Source organism: Jaculus jaculus, chromosome 8 (genome assembly GCF_020740685.1).
Source record: "Jaculus jaculus isolate mJacJac1 chromosome 8, mJacJac1.mat.Y.cur, whole genome shotgun sequence".
Lineage (NCBI taxonomy): Eukaryota > Metazoa > Chordata > Mammalia > Rodentia > Dipodidae > Jaculus > Jaculus jaculus.
This window is the reverse complement of record NC_059109.1, coordinates 103,280,549-103,296,749: the sequence shown is the minus strand read 5'-3', so window position 1 is coordinate 103,296,749 and position 16,201 is coordinate 103,280,549. Positions and strand designations below refer to the sequence as shown.

Genomic DNA, 16,201 nt, shown 5'->3' with positions numbered 1-16,201 from the left:
TCTTTGGCTTTGCAGGCAAATGCCTTAACCGCTAAGTCATCCTTCTAGCCCTTGGATCATTTTATAAAATAAAAATGACTAACCCTGGTCTTTTGGACCATGTCTTTTTTAAAAAAATTAAAAGAACAGCCTCATTACTTACCTCTTTTTTAAGAGAATTGTTACCCTCCTTCAAGGTGACAACACAGTTGTCCAGTTGTGCCTTTGTTAAGCCCCCATCTGATGCCTGGACAGATCTGTAGAATAAACAAGAGACACACTGCAGCATTGTACATCAATGTTGTATTAACTTGCAAGATTCCCACTTAAAAAAAATTTTTTTTAATTTTATTTATTTATTTGAGAGCAACAGACAGAAAGAGGCAGAGAGAGAGGGAGAAAATGGGCATGCCAGGGCCTCCAGCAACTGCAAATGATGCATGTGCCCCCTTGTGCATTTGGCTAATGTGGGTCCTGGGGAATCAAGCTTTGAACCGGGGTCCTTAGGCTTCACAGGTAAGTGCTTAACCACTAAACTATCTCTCCAGCCCAAGATTCCCACTTTTGCTTTCATCTTCACATACACTTTTTTATTTGAGGTTTGATTATTACTGAGTTTTTAGATACAGCTTCCAGACTGATCTCTTGGAAACATCCTTGCATAGGAAAATAGTATACGCACGGCACAGTTCAAGCATTTATATCCAGACTGTTCTCTGGGTGGCCTGGGACAGAGTCCACTTGCCATATACCCATGTAAAGCTAGAAGCATCTGGAGTTCATTTGCAGTACCAAGAGGCCCTGGCATGTCATATTCTCTCCCAAATAATTACATTTTTTAAAATGTGCTAGCTTTATCCTTTATTCTTTCTCTTGTCTTAGTACACTAGCTAAATCACTATACTGAATAAAATTGAAGAAAGTAAAATCCTTCTTTTATTTTGGTTTTATTGGAAATCCTTTGAGATATTTCCTATTTAGTATAATATTGGCTCTAGGTTTGTCAAATAGACTCTGTTATATTCAGGTATAGTCCTTCAATTCCTAGTTTCTACAGGGATTTTTGAAAACTTTTCTGATGAACAGTTTTCACACATGTACATAAATAATGTACTCTGATCATAATCCCTTTCCATTATTTCCTCCCCCATTTCCCTTGATCTTCTCCTTCTTTCTTCAGTGCTTTTATCATGAAGGGATATTGGATTTTGTCAAATGCCTTTCTGCATCAATTCAGATGATTACATAATTTTTGTCCTTGAGTCTATTAATGTGACAAATTTAATTTGTGTATGTTGAACCATTCCCAGAATGAAGCCTGTTTGGTCATAGTGAATGTAGTTGCATTCAGTTTGCAAGTAGTTTATTCAAAATGTTTTTATTTTTTAAAACCTTTTTATTGACAACTTCCATAATTATGAACAATCAATCATGATAATTCCCTCCCCTTCCCCACATTCCCCTTCACAAATCCACTCTCCATCATATCCCCTCCCCATCTCAGTTAGTCTCTTTTGTTTTTATATCATCATCTTTTCCTCCTATTATGAGGGTTTGGTGTAGGTAGCACCAGGCACTGCAAGGTCATGGATATCCAGGCCATTTTGTATCTCAAAAATTGCAGTCCTACCCTTCCTTTTGGCTCTTACATCCTTTCTGCCACCTCTTCTGCAATGGACTCTGAGCATTGTAAGGTGGTATAGAGATGTTTCACTGCTAAACACTCTATTGAGAATTTTTATATGCATATGCATGTGTATCAGGGAGACTGGCCTCTAACTAACTTTCTTTTTATTTTGTTGTTGTGTTCTTAATGGTTTCTAAAGCGCGCGCGCTCGCTCTATCTATCTATCTATCTATCTATCTATCTATCTATCTATCTATCTATCTATCTCCACATATTCTAGATTTTCCAACTTATTCAAATAAAGGTTTTCAAATTATGTCCTAATGATCCTATAAATTCCAATGGTGTCTGTTATGTCTCCCTTTTCACCTCAAATTTTATTAGTTTAGGTCTCTCTCTCTCTGACAAAGTCTCACACTGTAGCACACAGGTTGGCCTAGGCTAATTTCAAACTTGCTGTGATCTTCTGAGTCAGCCTCCTAAATGCTGGGATTCAGGTACTATGCATGCCCAATGGGTCTTCTTTTTCTTTTGGTTAATTTGGCTAAGGTTTGCCAATCTTGTTTTATCTTTTCGAAAAACCAATTCTTTGTTTTATAAATTGTACTATTCTATTTCTACTTAATTCCTCTCTGATCTTTATTATTTCTTTCCATCTACTGATTTTTAAAATTGTTATTTATTTATTTGCAAGCAGAGAGAGACAGAGAGAAGATACAGAAAGAGAGAATGGGCATGCTAGGGCCTCTAGCCACTGCAAACAAACTCCAGATGCATGTGCCACTTTGTGAATGTGGCTTTTGTGGGTACAGAAGAAATGAACCCAGGCCATTAGGTTTTGCAGGCAAGTACCTTAACCACTGAGCAATCCCTCCAGCCCTATCTACTGATTTTGAATTTGGTTTGTTCTTGTTTTTATAAGATTTGAGGATATATCATTAAATTATTTGAGATTTTTCTGATATATTTTTTTAAATTTTTATTAACATTTTTCATGATTATAAAATATATCCCATGGTAATTCCCTCCCTACCCACCCCCACACTTTCCCGTTTGAAATTCCATTCTCCATCATATTACCTCCCCATTATAATCATTGTAATTACATATATACAATATCAACCTATTAATTATCCTCCTCCCTTCCTTTCTCCACCCTTTATGTCTCCTTTTCAACTTACTGGCCTCTGCTACTAAGTATTTTCATTCTCACGCAGAAACCCAGTCATCTGTAGCTAGGATCCACATATGAGAGAGAACATGTGGCGCTTGGCTTTCTGGGCCTGGGTTACCTGACTTAGTATAATACTTTCCAGGTCCATCCATTTTTCTGCAAATTTCATAACTTCATTTTTCTTTACCGCTGAGTAGAACTCCATTGTATAAATGTACCACATCTTCATTATCCACTCATCTGTTGAGGGACATCTAGGCTGGTTCCATTTCCCAGCTATTATAAATTGAGCAGCAATAAACATGGTTGAGCATGTACTTCTAAGGAAATGAGATGAGTCCTTTGGATATATGCCTAGGAGCGCTATAGCTGGGTCATATGGTAGATCAATCTCTAGCTGTTTTAGGAACCTCCACACTGTTTTCCACAATGGCTGGACCAGATTGCATTCCCACCAGCAGTGAAGAAGGGTTCCTTTTTTTCCACATCCCCGCCAACATTTATGATCATTTGTTTTCATGATGGTGGCCAATCAGACAGGAGTGAGATGGAATCTCAATGTAGTTTTAATCTGCATTTCCCTGATGACTAGTGACGTAGAACATTTTTTTAGATGCTTATATGCCATTCGTATTTCTTCCTTTGAGAACTCTCTATTTAGCTCCATAGCCCATTATTTGATTGGCTTGTTTGATTCCTTATTATTTAACTTTTTGAGTTCTTTGTATATCCTAGATATTAATCCTCTATCAGATATATAGCTGGCGAAGATTTTTTCCCATTCTGTAGGTTGCCTCTTTGCTTTTTTCACCATGTCCTTTGCGGTGCAAAATCTTTGTAATTTCATTAGGTCCCAGTGATTAATCTGTGGTTTTATTGCCTGAGCAATTGGGGTTGTATTCAGAAAGTCTTTGCCAAGACCAATATGTTTCAGGGTTTCCCCTACTTTTTCCTCTAGCAGTTTCAAAGTTTCCGGTCTGATGTTAAGGTCTTTAATCCATTTGGACTTAATTCTTGTGCATGGCGAGAGAGAAGAATCTATTTTCATCCTTCTGCAGATATTTATCCAGTTTTCAAAACACCATTTGCTGAAGAGGCTGTCTCTTCTCCAATGAGTATTTTTGGCATTTTTATCGAATATCAGGTGGCTATAGCTACTTGGGCTTACATCTGGGTCTCTATTCTGTTCCACTGATCTACATGTCTGTTTTTGTGCCAGTACCATGCTGTTTTTGTTACTATGGCTCTGTAGTATAGGTTAAAATCAGGTATGGTGATACCACCAGCCTCTTTTTTGTTGCTCAGTATTATTTTAGATATTCGAGGTTTTTTGTGATTCCAAATGAATTTTTGGATTGTTTTTTCTATTTCCATGAAGAAAGCCTTTGGAATTTTGATAGGGATTGCATTAAATGTGTAGATTGCTTTAGGTAAGAGTGCCATTTTCATGATATTCTTCCAATCCAGGAACAAGGGATGTTTCTCCACTTTCTAGTGTCTTCTGCAATTTCTCGCTTGAGTGTTTTAAAGTTCTCATTGTATAGATTCTTTACTTCCTTGGTTAGGTTTATTCCAAGGTATTTTATTTTTTTTGATGCAATTGTGAATGGGAGTGATTCTCTGATTTCATCCTCTGTGTGTTTGTTGTTAGCATATACGAAGGCTACTGATTTCTGTGTATTTATTTTGTATCCTGCCACATTGCTGTAGGTTTTGATCAGCTCTAACAGCTTGCTAGTAGAGTCTCTAGGGTCCTTTATGTATAGAATCATGTCATCTGCAAATAATGATAACTTTATTTCTTCCTTTCCAATTTGTATCCCTTTTATGTGTGTCTCTTGCCTTATTGCTATGGCTAAAACTTCCAAAACTATATTAAATAAAAGTGGGGACAGTGGACACCCTTGTCTTGTTCCTGATTTTAGTGGAAAAGCTTCCAGTTTTTCCCCATTTAGTAATATGTTGGCTGTAGGCTTGTCATAAATAGCCTTTATTATATTGAGATATGTTCCTTCTATTCCCAGTCTCTGTAGGACTTTTATCATGAAGGGATGTTGGATTTTGTCAAATGCTTTCTCTGCATCTAATGAGATGATCATGTGATTTTTGTCCTTCAACCCGTTTATGTAATGTATTACATTTATAGATTTGTGTATGTTGAACCATCCCTGCATCTCTGGGATAAAGCCTACTTGGTCAGGGTGAATGATCTTTTTGATATACTCTTGTATTCTGTTTGCCAATATTTTGTTGAGAATTTTTGCATCTATGTTCATGAGGGAGATTGGTCTGTAATTTTCTTTTTTTGTTCTATCTTTGCCTGGTTTTGGTATCAGGGTGATGCTGGCCTCATAGAAGGAGTTTGGTAGAATTCCTTCTTTTTCTATTTCCTGGAAAAGCTTAAGAAGCAATGGTGTTAGCTCTTCCTTAAAAGTCTGGTAAAATTCAGCAGTGAATCCATCCGTGCCTGGGCTTTTTTTAGTTGGGAGATTATTGATAACTGTTCGGATCTCCATGTTTGTTATAGGTCTATTTAAGTGACTAATCTCATTTTGATTTAATTTAGGTAGGTCATATAGATCAAGGAAATCATCCATTTCTTTCAGATTTTCATTCTTTGTGGAGTATATGCTTTTGTAGTATGTCCCTATGATTTTTTGAATTTCTCTGGAATCTGTTGTGATGTTGCCTTGTTCATCTCTGATTTTATTAATTTGTGTCTCTTCTCTCTTTCTTTTGGTCAGATTTGCTAAGGGTTTATCAATCTTGTTTATCCTTTCAAAGAACCAACTCTTTGTTTCATTAATTCTTTGGATTGTTCTTTTTGTTTCTATTTCATTAATTTCTGCCCTAATCTTTATTATTTCTTCCCGTCTACTAATTTTTGGTTTGCCTTGTTCTTCTTTTTCCAAGGCTTTAAGGCGAAGCATTAGGTCGTTTACTTGCGACCTAATTTCTTAATATAGGCACTTAAGGCTATAAATTTACCTCTTAGAACTGCCTTCATTGTGTCCCAGAGATTTTGGTATGTTGTGTTCTCATTATCATTTGACTCTATAAATTTTTTGATTTCCTTTTTGATTTCTTCATTGACCCACTCATCATTTAGTAGTGTATTGTTTAGTTTCCATGATTTTGTGTATGCTCTATAGCCTTTCTTGCTACTGATTTGTAGTTTAATTCCATTGTGGTCAGATAGAATGCAAGGAATTATTTCAATTTTCCTGAATTTGTTAAGATTTGCTTTGTGTCCTAATATATGGTCTATTTTAGAGAATGTTCCATGTGCTGCTGAAAAGAATGTATATTCTGCAGCCTTTGGATGAAATGTCCTGTATATATCTGTTAGGTCCATTCCTTCTATGACCTCATTTAGTCCAGATGCCTCTCTGTTTATTCTTTACCTGGATGACCTGTCAATTGATGAGAGTGGGGTGTTAAAGTCACCCACCACCACTGTGTTTGGTGTTATCTGTGACCTTAGTTCTAATAGTGTTTGTTTGACGAATTTGGGAGCCCTCATGTTAGGTGCATATATGTTTAGGATTGTAATGTCCTCCTGTTGGAGTGTGCCCTTAATCAATATAAAGTGACCTTCCTTATCTTTCTTGACTAACGTCGGACTAAAGTCTACCCTGTCTGATATTAGGATAGCAACCCCTGCTTGTTTTCTAGGCCCATTTGCTTGAAACACCGTCTTCCAACCTTTCACCCTAAGATAATGTCTATCCTTTGTAGAAAGGTGAGTTTCTTGGAGACAACAAATTGTAGGATCCTGCTTTTTAACCCAGTCTGCAAATCTATGTCTTTTCGTTGGGGCATTGAGACCGTTGATATTAAGAGATATTATTGAAAGGTGTGTATTTATGTTTGCCATTTGTGTGTGTGTGTGTGTGTGTTACCGGTTCTATCTGTGCTCTCTTCTGTTAACTGGTATTTGAGTATAGCTTGTTTTTTCTAGGTTCCTTATATGTGTGCTTTTCCTTTTGTTCAGCATGGAAGATTCTATCAAGTATTTTCTGTAGAGCTGGTTTTGTCTTCAAATACTCCTTTAACCTGCTTTTGTCATGGAATGTCTTTATTTCTCCATCTATTTGAATGGATAACTTTGCAGGATAAAGTAACCTTGGTTGACAGTTGTTATCTTTCAGAACTTGGAATATATCACTCCAAGCCCTTCTGGCTTTAAAAGTTTGTGTTGAATAATCTGCTGTATTCCTGATGGGCTTGCTTTTGTAGGAAACTTGATTTTTCTCTCTAACTGCTTTCAATAATTTTTCTTTGGTTTGTGTGTTTGGAAGTTTGATTATAATATGGCGAGGGGAGGTTCTTTCTGGGTTTTGTCTGGCTGGGGTTCTAAAGGCTTCCTGTATCTGTATTGGCACCTCTTTCCCAATTTGGGGGAAATTTTCCTCTATGATTTTGTTGAAGATGCCTACTATGCCTCTGGAGTGGAGTTCTTCTCCTTCTACTATGCCCTGAATTCTTATATTGGATCTTTTCATAGTGTCCCGAATATCTTGAAATTCCCACTCATACTTTTCTATAAGTTTGTCTTTCTCTTTGTTGGACTGCATTAGGTCTGCCACCTGGTCTTCTAGCTTAGATATTCTGTCCTCTCCCTCATCCATCCTACTGGTGAGATTTTCTACAGAGTTTTTTATTTCATTAACTGTGTTCTTCATTGCTAGTAATTCTGACTGGTTTTTCTTTATTATTTCTATTTCCCTATTGATGTCTTGTATTGCCTTCTTTATTTCATTAAATTGGTGTCCTGCCTCTTCTTTGATTCCTTTGATTTCCTCTTTGATTTCCTCTTTGATTTCTTCCTTGATTGTTTTCATGTGTTCTTTGACCTCTTTGAACATATTTATAATTATTCTTTTGAACTCTTTCTCAGGCATTTCCTCTAACTCTTTCTCTCTGGAGGACATTTCTGATGCATTAATACTTTTAGGTGGATTTATATCATCTTGCTTTTTAGTGTTTCTTGTGTTATAATGTATATATTTTTGCATCTTGGATTAAGTTAATGCTTGGATTTTCTAGCTAGCTGTGTATTCTTAGCTGTATCAATTGATTTGATGTAATATATTTTCAGGGTAGGACCTTAAGGTATTAGGTGTGGCTCTTAAGACTCTCAGAGTATCTACAAAGATGTTCTTAGGGGTTGAGATTCCCTGCTATAGGAGTATTCAAGCAGGCTGAGTGGAATAAAATACAGGTAGATTCTAAAATTTAACTAAACACTGTACACATTCAATCAAAAACAGCCCCGAGTATGTATGCAAGAGTAGTTATTATAATGACCAGATCTTCTATCAACGAAGAGGTTAATATTTCTGGTCTGTTGAGGGATCCAAGTCAGCTTGTGACCAAGTGAGACCCTTCCCTGGTGCAATCCCAGTTACCTTGGGTGATTTTGGTCTCAGTCAAGTTGCTGCCTGGGTCGTCGGGCTGCTGTTCTGATTTCTGGAGCTGGGCACTTGCTTTTCCTACAGGGCAAACCGAGCCGCTGCTGCTGCCTCTGTTGCTCTCATAGCTGCCACCACCGGAGCCACCACCGCTGCTGAAGCTGCCGTTGCCGTGACCACCGCTGCTGCTCCCCCCGAAGCCGTTGCTGCGGGATCTGCCGCCGCTGCCGCTCCTGGGTCCGCTGCTGCTGGGGCCGCTGGTACCGGTGCTGGAGCCGCTGAAGTTGCTGCCGAACTCTGCTCCTGCTTGGGTCCCGCCGTCAGCCCAAGTTGGCGTGGCCGGGTCCCGGGCCGCTGCTGTGTTCGCTGGAGCTGGGCTCAGGCGGTGGGGGAGGGGAGGGAGCCGCGGCTGCTCTGGTTGTCTCGCTGCTCCACGTGTTCTACCTCGCGGTCTTCTCCGCTGCTCGCTGCCGCTCTCCCCTCACGTTTCCTGAGTTGCGGAGAGCGCGGTGTGAGGGGAAAATCCCGCACCTGGCTTTTCCTGCGGCTCGAGCTGGTCTGGCGGTTTTCTGCTGTGCCGCGGCTGCGACGTTTGGCCGAGCTGCCTGAGCCGCTGGAGCCGCTTTTCCCGCCTGTGCGGGCTCTGGATGCTCTATAACTCTTCTACTTCTCCGCTGCCGCCTCAATTTCCTATACACCTCACTTTTTAGTAAAAGCGTGTATTTTGCTGAGTTTTTTTGGTCTTCTTCCCCCCTAGGCTGCTTTGGCGTGGTACCTACGCCGCCATCTTAACCGGAAGTCTTTTCTGATATTTAACTGTGAGCATTTGTAACTATAAGCTTCCCTCTAGAACTTATTTCAATGCATTCCACAGGTTCTTACATGTTATGCTTTCATTCTCACTTGATTCCAGGAATTGTTAATTTCCCTACTGTTTTCATCAATGACCCCATTCATCATTCAATACTGTATTGTTCAATCTCCATGAGTTTGTGTATTTTCTGTAGTTGCTCTTGCTTTTTATTTCTACTTTTATTCAATTGTGATCACACTACAAAAAGCTACTTCAATTTTCTTGTATCTGTTAAAAATTGCTTTGCATGCTAAAATGTGCTCCTCATTTGGTTATTTACTGTTCAAATGAGGTTCATTCTTTCCTGTAGCCTCATGGGTGTGTTTATATTTGTCTGTGTAGGATCCCTTCAAGTATCTTCTGTGGTGTTGGCTTAGTGCTCATGTATTCTTTTAGTTTATGTTTATCATGGACAGGTTTTCTTTTTCCTCCAATTATCAAAGACAGCTTTGTTGGGTATAGCAATCTGAGTCAACAGTTACTTTCAGAACTTGTAACACAATATTCCATGCCTTCCTAGCTTTTAGAGTTTCTGCTAAAAAACCTGTTATTCTGATGCATTTGTCTTCATATGTGACTTAAGAGTTTCTCCCTAAAGCTTTTAAATATTCTTTTTTAAAATCTGCATACTCAGTATTTTAACTACTACATGATATGGAGAGTCTTTTGACCTGATCTGTGTGACATTCTAAGTTTCTCCTGTACCTGGATGGCTATGCCTTCTCCTATATTTGGGAAATACCCTGCTATGGTTTTATAGGATGTAAGCTGGAATAAAATGGGACAAGTCATTAAAATCCCTTATTTAAAAACTTCCAACTTATGTGATAGAAAGCCACCTCAGCCATGAGGTTTCTACCAAACCTTAATAATGTCCTTTTTCTGACTCTGTCTAGATTTCTCAAATGTGAAAACACACCAACTGATCAGTAAATCCTAGTGCATTCCTAAGGTATCTTTTCTATAATAAACAAATCAATTATGTTTCTGATTAAAGGAAAGTTTAATTTCGGATGAACTAAATTATTACAATTAGGTGAATTACATTATGAGAGGGTTTTCTCTTTGGTGATTAAATTATGTGCTGGTCTATAAAAACACAGTCAAAAGTACAACTCTGGCTATTATTACTACAGCTGCCAGCACCTTCCTCATGGGTCCTGGTAGGAAAGAACTAGCTAAGGGTGGGAAGGATGGCTTAGTGGTGAAGGTATCTGCCTGCAAAGCCAAAGGATCCAGGTTCGATTCCCCGGGACCTATGTTAGCCAGATGCACAAAGTAACACGTGTCTGGAGTTCATTTGCAGTGGCTGGAGGTCCTGTTGTGCCTATTCTCTCTCTTTCCCTCTCCCTCTTTCTATCTAGTAAGTAAATAAATAAATAAAAATAAAATATTTAAAAGAGCTAGCTAAAAATGCTCCTCCTTCTTCCTCTTCCTACTTCTCTTCCTCCTCCTTATTTTGCCACAAAAGTAAAAAGGCAACTAACTGGTTTGCTCAGGGTCAAACAACAAATAATTGTTGAAAGATGACACAGCATTTATGATTTATGCCTTCTGAGAAGCTAAGCCACCCTTTCAAGCTTTCATTCAGATGTATTTCAGGAACAGGACATCAAGAGATACAACTGTCCTTGAACAGTCTTTCTGTGGCTCTACCTAAACACACCAAGTCTGAAAATTTTCAAAGTGGCATAAAAATTGAAAGAAGTTTTGTTTACTTTATACTTGGAGAATGTATAACTTCAATGCCATATATGAGAAACAAAGTTTGATGTCTGCTAATTTATCTTGTCACTTAATTTAAACAAACACATCTGTATTTTCTAACTACAACCAATTCATAACAGATTGATAACTTGACAAACTTTTTGTTTTGTTTATTTGTTTTTGTTTTCTGAGGTAGGGTCTCAGTCTAGGCTGACCTGGAATTCACTATGTAGTCTCAGGGCAGCCTTGAACTCACAGCAATCCTCCTACTTCTGCTTGACCAAAGTTTTTAATACACAGTAACAATTATCCTGAATTTTATTCTGGAAGTAGACAGAATAAAATTAAGTTTATACATACTACAATCCAAATAATAAAATTTACTCAATTTTCAGTCTGACTTTAAGAATATAATTGTATACAGAAACAGTCATTAAGAGAGAGAATTAGGTCTCTGACTGCTTGGAAACTTCCAGCTGTGGGTGAGATTTTCCCTCAGCTGGGCCTGGTCCTAGCCCAGGCCCAGCCGGGTTGAGCCAAGGGGAGGCTCCCCTAGCCCTTACTCTGTCCAGGCCCTCCATATGGGATCTCTACCCCATGGGTGCCTTTCCTTGGCTCTGTACTTCCCTAAATAGATAAAATAATTCAATTTTAAAAGAGAGAATTAGTTGTACCTGGAAAAAATAAAACAAATGATGGATAGTCTTATGTTTTTAACATATAACACTTTTTCATGTTTAAATATATTTTTCAGAATGAAATTGTGGGCAAAATTTTAACCTAAATTACCCAAATTATATGAATCATATTAATTCATAAATATTTGAAATAACTTGGTTCTCTACCTAATAATAGCCTTGCATATGAAGGTTCTGGAACATTTAATCCTTGGTACAACATAAAGTCAATGATGACAGCAGTAATTTTGTCTTTTTGTCTCTTCAGTTGTTTCATTTTGTGAGAATGAATTGAAAATCTTCAGTATCTTCTAAAACATATACTGGGGAAGATGTCCCACTTTACATATAAGATTAAAAAAGCATAATTGCCATGGTTTGATTAGTGCAAGGCAGGGTCATGACCACACCAAACATGACTCTATCTAAAGGCTACAAAGATTTCATAACCTGCTAATCTTTCCATCATGCCTGAATTGGAATTTTATGACATTTGAGTCAATAACTATTAGGTAACAAAAGCACATTGTTCTCTCCAAATCTGTGTTTATGGAATGGTGCATCAAATTGGCTTGTTGACTGCTTCAGTTTGGGAATGATAACAGAGCAAAGAGGACTACTTCACGTAGAAGTTCTCTGTAACAACTCCTGGGTGATGAGAGGGTGCAGTAGGTAGCAAATGCAAGGTGGGCAAAGGAAAGCCTGGTGATTAAAATCCATCAAAGAACCTATATTTCAAAATATGACTGTTTCTCTCCCTCAGACACAAACAGCTGGCACTTTTTCCAAGGCTAGAGTGTAAGCCAGTGAAAACTGCTTTGCATAAAACAGCACCTCTAGAGAGTACATATACAGCAATTCTAATCATAACAGAACATAATGCTGACAGTCAACATCACTTCTAACTCCATCATCTTGCTTTAAAAAATGATTGTGGTAAAGAGATTTTTTTAAGATTAAAATTTAAAAAATTTTTGTTAGCCATAAAAAATGATTACATTTTATGGAAGGCTGGCATACACATAAATGTAGCTCAATAGCCATGCAAAATGTGATCTGGAGCTGGAGAGCTGGCTTAGTGATTAAGGTGCTTGCCTGCGAAGCTAAGGACCCATGTTCCACTCTCCAGATCCCACGTTAGCCAGATGCACAAAGGTGAGGCAAGCGCAAGGTTGCATATGCCCACTAGGTGGCGCAAGCGTCTGCAGTTCGACTGCAGTGGCTGAGGGCCTGGTGCGCCAATTCTCTCTCTCTCTCTAAAAAAATAAACATAAATTTATTTTTAAAATGTGATCTTTTATAACGGAAATCAGTGTTCTGTCACAAATTTTGAGTAATGTGAACAATCCTTAATAGTCAGTGTAGACCCATCTGATCACCACAATCTTAGTTTAAGAGAGTCATACAATGCAAGTTAGTTTGTGGTTTATGCCAAACAACATATAAACAGACCGAAAAGGCAGAGTGAAACAAATAAGAAACTGGTTAAAGGGTCTTGCAACACTTGGTCACCAAACTACCCACAGAGTTCAAAAAGACTTCTTCCAAGCTTCTTCCATCATCATGTAAAAGACCACAGATCTTATTCTACTTGATAAAACTGGAAGAAGGTGAAACACTACTGTCCAGAGGTCATTACCAGTACTCTCTACAGCTCAGAAGTCACTAGTACAGATGCAGAAGGTGGTACAGTAGGACCATCTAATATGCTGAAGCTTGCTGTGTCAGGCTGTCTTAGAGACTATTGCCCTGATTTCTTCCCACTACATGATATAATATAACAAGTTGAATTCTACTCTAAAGAAGTAGTTATGTAACATAAATTGCCTAAGGGGCTCATGAAAGGTAGAGAAAACAGCATTGACTCAATATAAGCTGAACAGACTCAAAGCTGTTTGTTCTCAGCCACAGAAGGTCTCATCAATGGGGGACTTTCACAGGCAAGCATCTCCTGGGCAATAATTTGTTCTCTACCAGTAAACAGTGTGGACATATCTTAAAAAAGGGAAATATAATTATTCCTCTTTCAAATCAGGTTTAGGACATTGGTGACATTTATACAATATAAATTAGGTACCTACCAGATGCCAGCATATATTACATACTGCACATATTACACATTTGTAATTCTGTAAATTAAATGGACAGTCCAGATGCCATAAAGCTTCTGAAGTCATGAAGAGAAGGCTTAGCAGTTAAGTTGCTTGCCTGTGAAGCCTACTTGCCTTTGAAGCTTAAGGACTCTTGTTTGATTTTCCAGGTCCTACGTAAGCCAGATACACAGTGATGCAAGTGCGCAATGTCGCACATGCGCACACGGGCATACAAGTACTATTGTGTGGCTGGATTCCTTGGTGTGCCAATTCTCTCTATTACTCCTGCATTTAAAAAAATGCAGTCTATTGGGGCTTGCCTCAAAAAAAAAAAAATCAAAGAAAAGAAAAGAAAAAGAAAAAGTGAATGGTAAATGTGGAACAGATTTCTGACTGACATAGCACTGAGGTCCAAGAATCTGACCCATATGTTTCAGCTATCATGGAAACCAGTAGCTCACTCTCACCCTCTTGCCCCAGTTTCACCTCCACTTAAGAGTCTTAAAATGGATGGCAGTAGAGTCTTAAGGGCTCTTTAAAGCCAACACAGCTGGGCCCACCCTCAGAGCTCCTGAGTCACTGGGTCTAGTGAGTTCCCGGGTCCTGCTGATTTTGTGGTCTCTCAGATAGCATACTTAAGAATCAGCTTTAGACTGGGCTGTAGAGGGTGATTTTGGAAATCTAGGAATCCATATGGGACTTGGGCTGTGGAAGACCTCCCTCTAGCTGGTGGCTGGGCTGGCTACATGTTGGATTGACTTTATGTACAAACCTAGATCTCATAAACATTGCTACAATTAGTTCCTAAGTGGACAAATCCACCTCATAATTAGAAACAAATATATTTACAAGCATTTAAATGAGTCCATTACAAAAAGTTAATGATGACTACCAGTGTTTGCCCTATGCTGGCAATGTGAACTAGTGTTCCACCACTTTTGGCTGTGAAACACTAGGAACAAGAATGGCAGCCTCACCATAACAGCAATTTCTTTCCAGTAATACCTAACTTGTCTTTCTTCTTTGTGCTGCCCCTAGCTAAGAGTCTACAAGCTGGTGAAGGACAGCTGTTCTCAAGCTTCAAGGTCTTCTTTCAGACTGTCACTGTGATTACAGAACCTATAAAATAAAGCAGGTGCTGCCAGAGATGTTTACTTAAGCACTTCTTCTCCAGGCTATGGTGGTTCTTCATGGTTTATTGAAATGTATCTCTAATATAATCGAGACATAAAAATGCAGCAACTATACTGTCTCTCAACAAAGATGTAAAACAAGGCCATTTGAAAACCTTGTTTGTGCATTTGTGGCAGTTTTACATCCATCCCAGGATATCATTTTTAACCCTTTGATGCCTTTAATGAAGGTTAAATCCATAGCTGGGAAATATCCTTCCATATTTCATGTAACTGATAGGAATGCTAGATAATCAGAACAGCAGAAAAGGCTGATTTTAAATTGCCAATCATTACAAAGTTAGATTTCAAGAGCACATATGAATTTTACTTAAACTGTCATTGCTAAGAAATTAAAAGCTTTTGGCTAAAGTGTAAGTTATGTCTTCTATTTGTAAATGCAAGGAAATGACCATTATTTATCCATTCAGATCCCACTGCAATAAAGTTTTATAAATTTTTAATAAGAACAGGAAGGTGTGTCTACTTTGCTCAGTAGGAAAATCTGACAATTTGCCCAGGTTTTTGCTTAGGACTGTATCATAGAAGCCTCCAAACAGATTGGGGAGTTTCTAACTTTAAAAATGTCTATTGGTGGGAAGCATCATTCTAAGCTACGATGAAAGAAGATAAAGTTGCAACAGTGCTTCTGCTTGTGGTTAATCTCTGGTTGTCAATTTGACAGGATTGAGAATAACCATGGAAACCAACCTCTGGGAATGTATGCGAGGAAGTTTCTAGATTAGGGTGAGATAGAAGGACCAATCCTAACTGTGAGTGGCACTACTCATGGGCCAAGGTCCAGGACTGAATAAAAAGAGCAGAAAAAAAGGGGGGAGAGGGGGGAGGGGAAGTAAGCTGAGCAGCAGGATTCACTGCTCTCTTTGCATCCAGATTGTGGACACACTGTGACCAGTTCTGTCTGCTCTGTGCTCCTAACTGTAACACCTTCCTCACCAGAGGAAACCTTAAGCCAGAATAAACCCTTTTTTTCCCCTCTAAGCTACTTCATGTCAGATACTTTGTCAGTAAAGTAACTAATATACTACTTAAGAAAAGCTGATCACATGTGGAGCAGTGAATTTTCAACACATATGAGCCCCCCCAAGAAAATAATTATTTACAAAGCAACTTATTAAGCGATATGTTAACTGGTTATTAGTACTACAGTGGGGCAAGTATTTGGTGACCATGTGTCTAATATCACAAAGATGGAGACATGGTCTGAATGCTGAAGGGTGAGGAACAACTGCATATTCAGTCCACTCCAACTATGAAGCAGGTCTTTCTTTAAAAGGAAATAGAAATGGGCACAAAGATTCAAGCCTTTTCTTCACTGTCATCCATCATACTGGTGCTCCAGCTCCAGCTGACTCCCAACTCCAGCACAGTCCTTGGTTCTTGGTCTTTGTGCTTTGTGGGCCAGTCCATGTTTGTTCCTTCACCATTGATTTCTGCTGCCCCAAACCTTCCAGACTCTAACCCTGTAAGTCTGGATCACAGTT

General features: G+C 38.6%; 1 protein-coding gene across 3 annotated transcripts in view; it reads right to left on the bottom strand.

Moving 5' to 3' along the window:
* Kiz (kizuna centrosomal protein) overlaps positions 1–16,201 on the bottom strand; it is a 125,934-nt gene that overhangs the window by 39,694 nt on the left and 70,039 nt on the right. For all 3 annotated transcript variants that reach the window (XM_045156476.1, XM_045156477.1, XM_045156478.1), the window contains one exon: positions 143–236. In XM_045156476.1, coding sequence (XP_045012411.1) covers positions 143–236 — 94 coding nt within the window. The remainder of the gene's footprint in view (positions 1–142; positions 237–16,201) is intronic.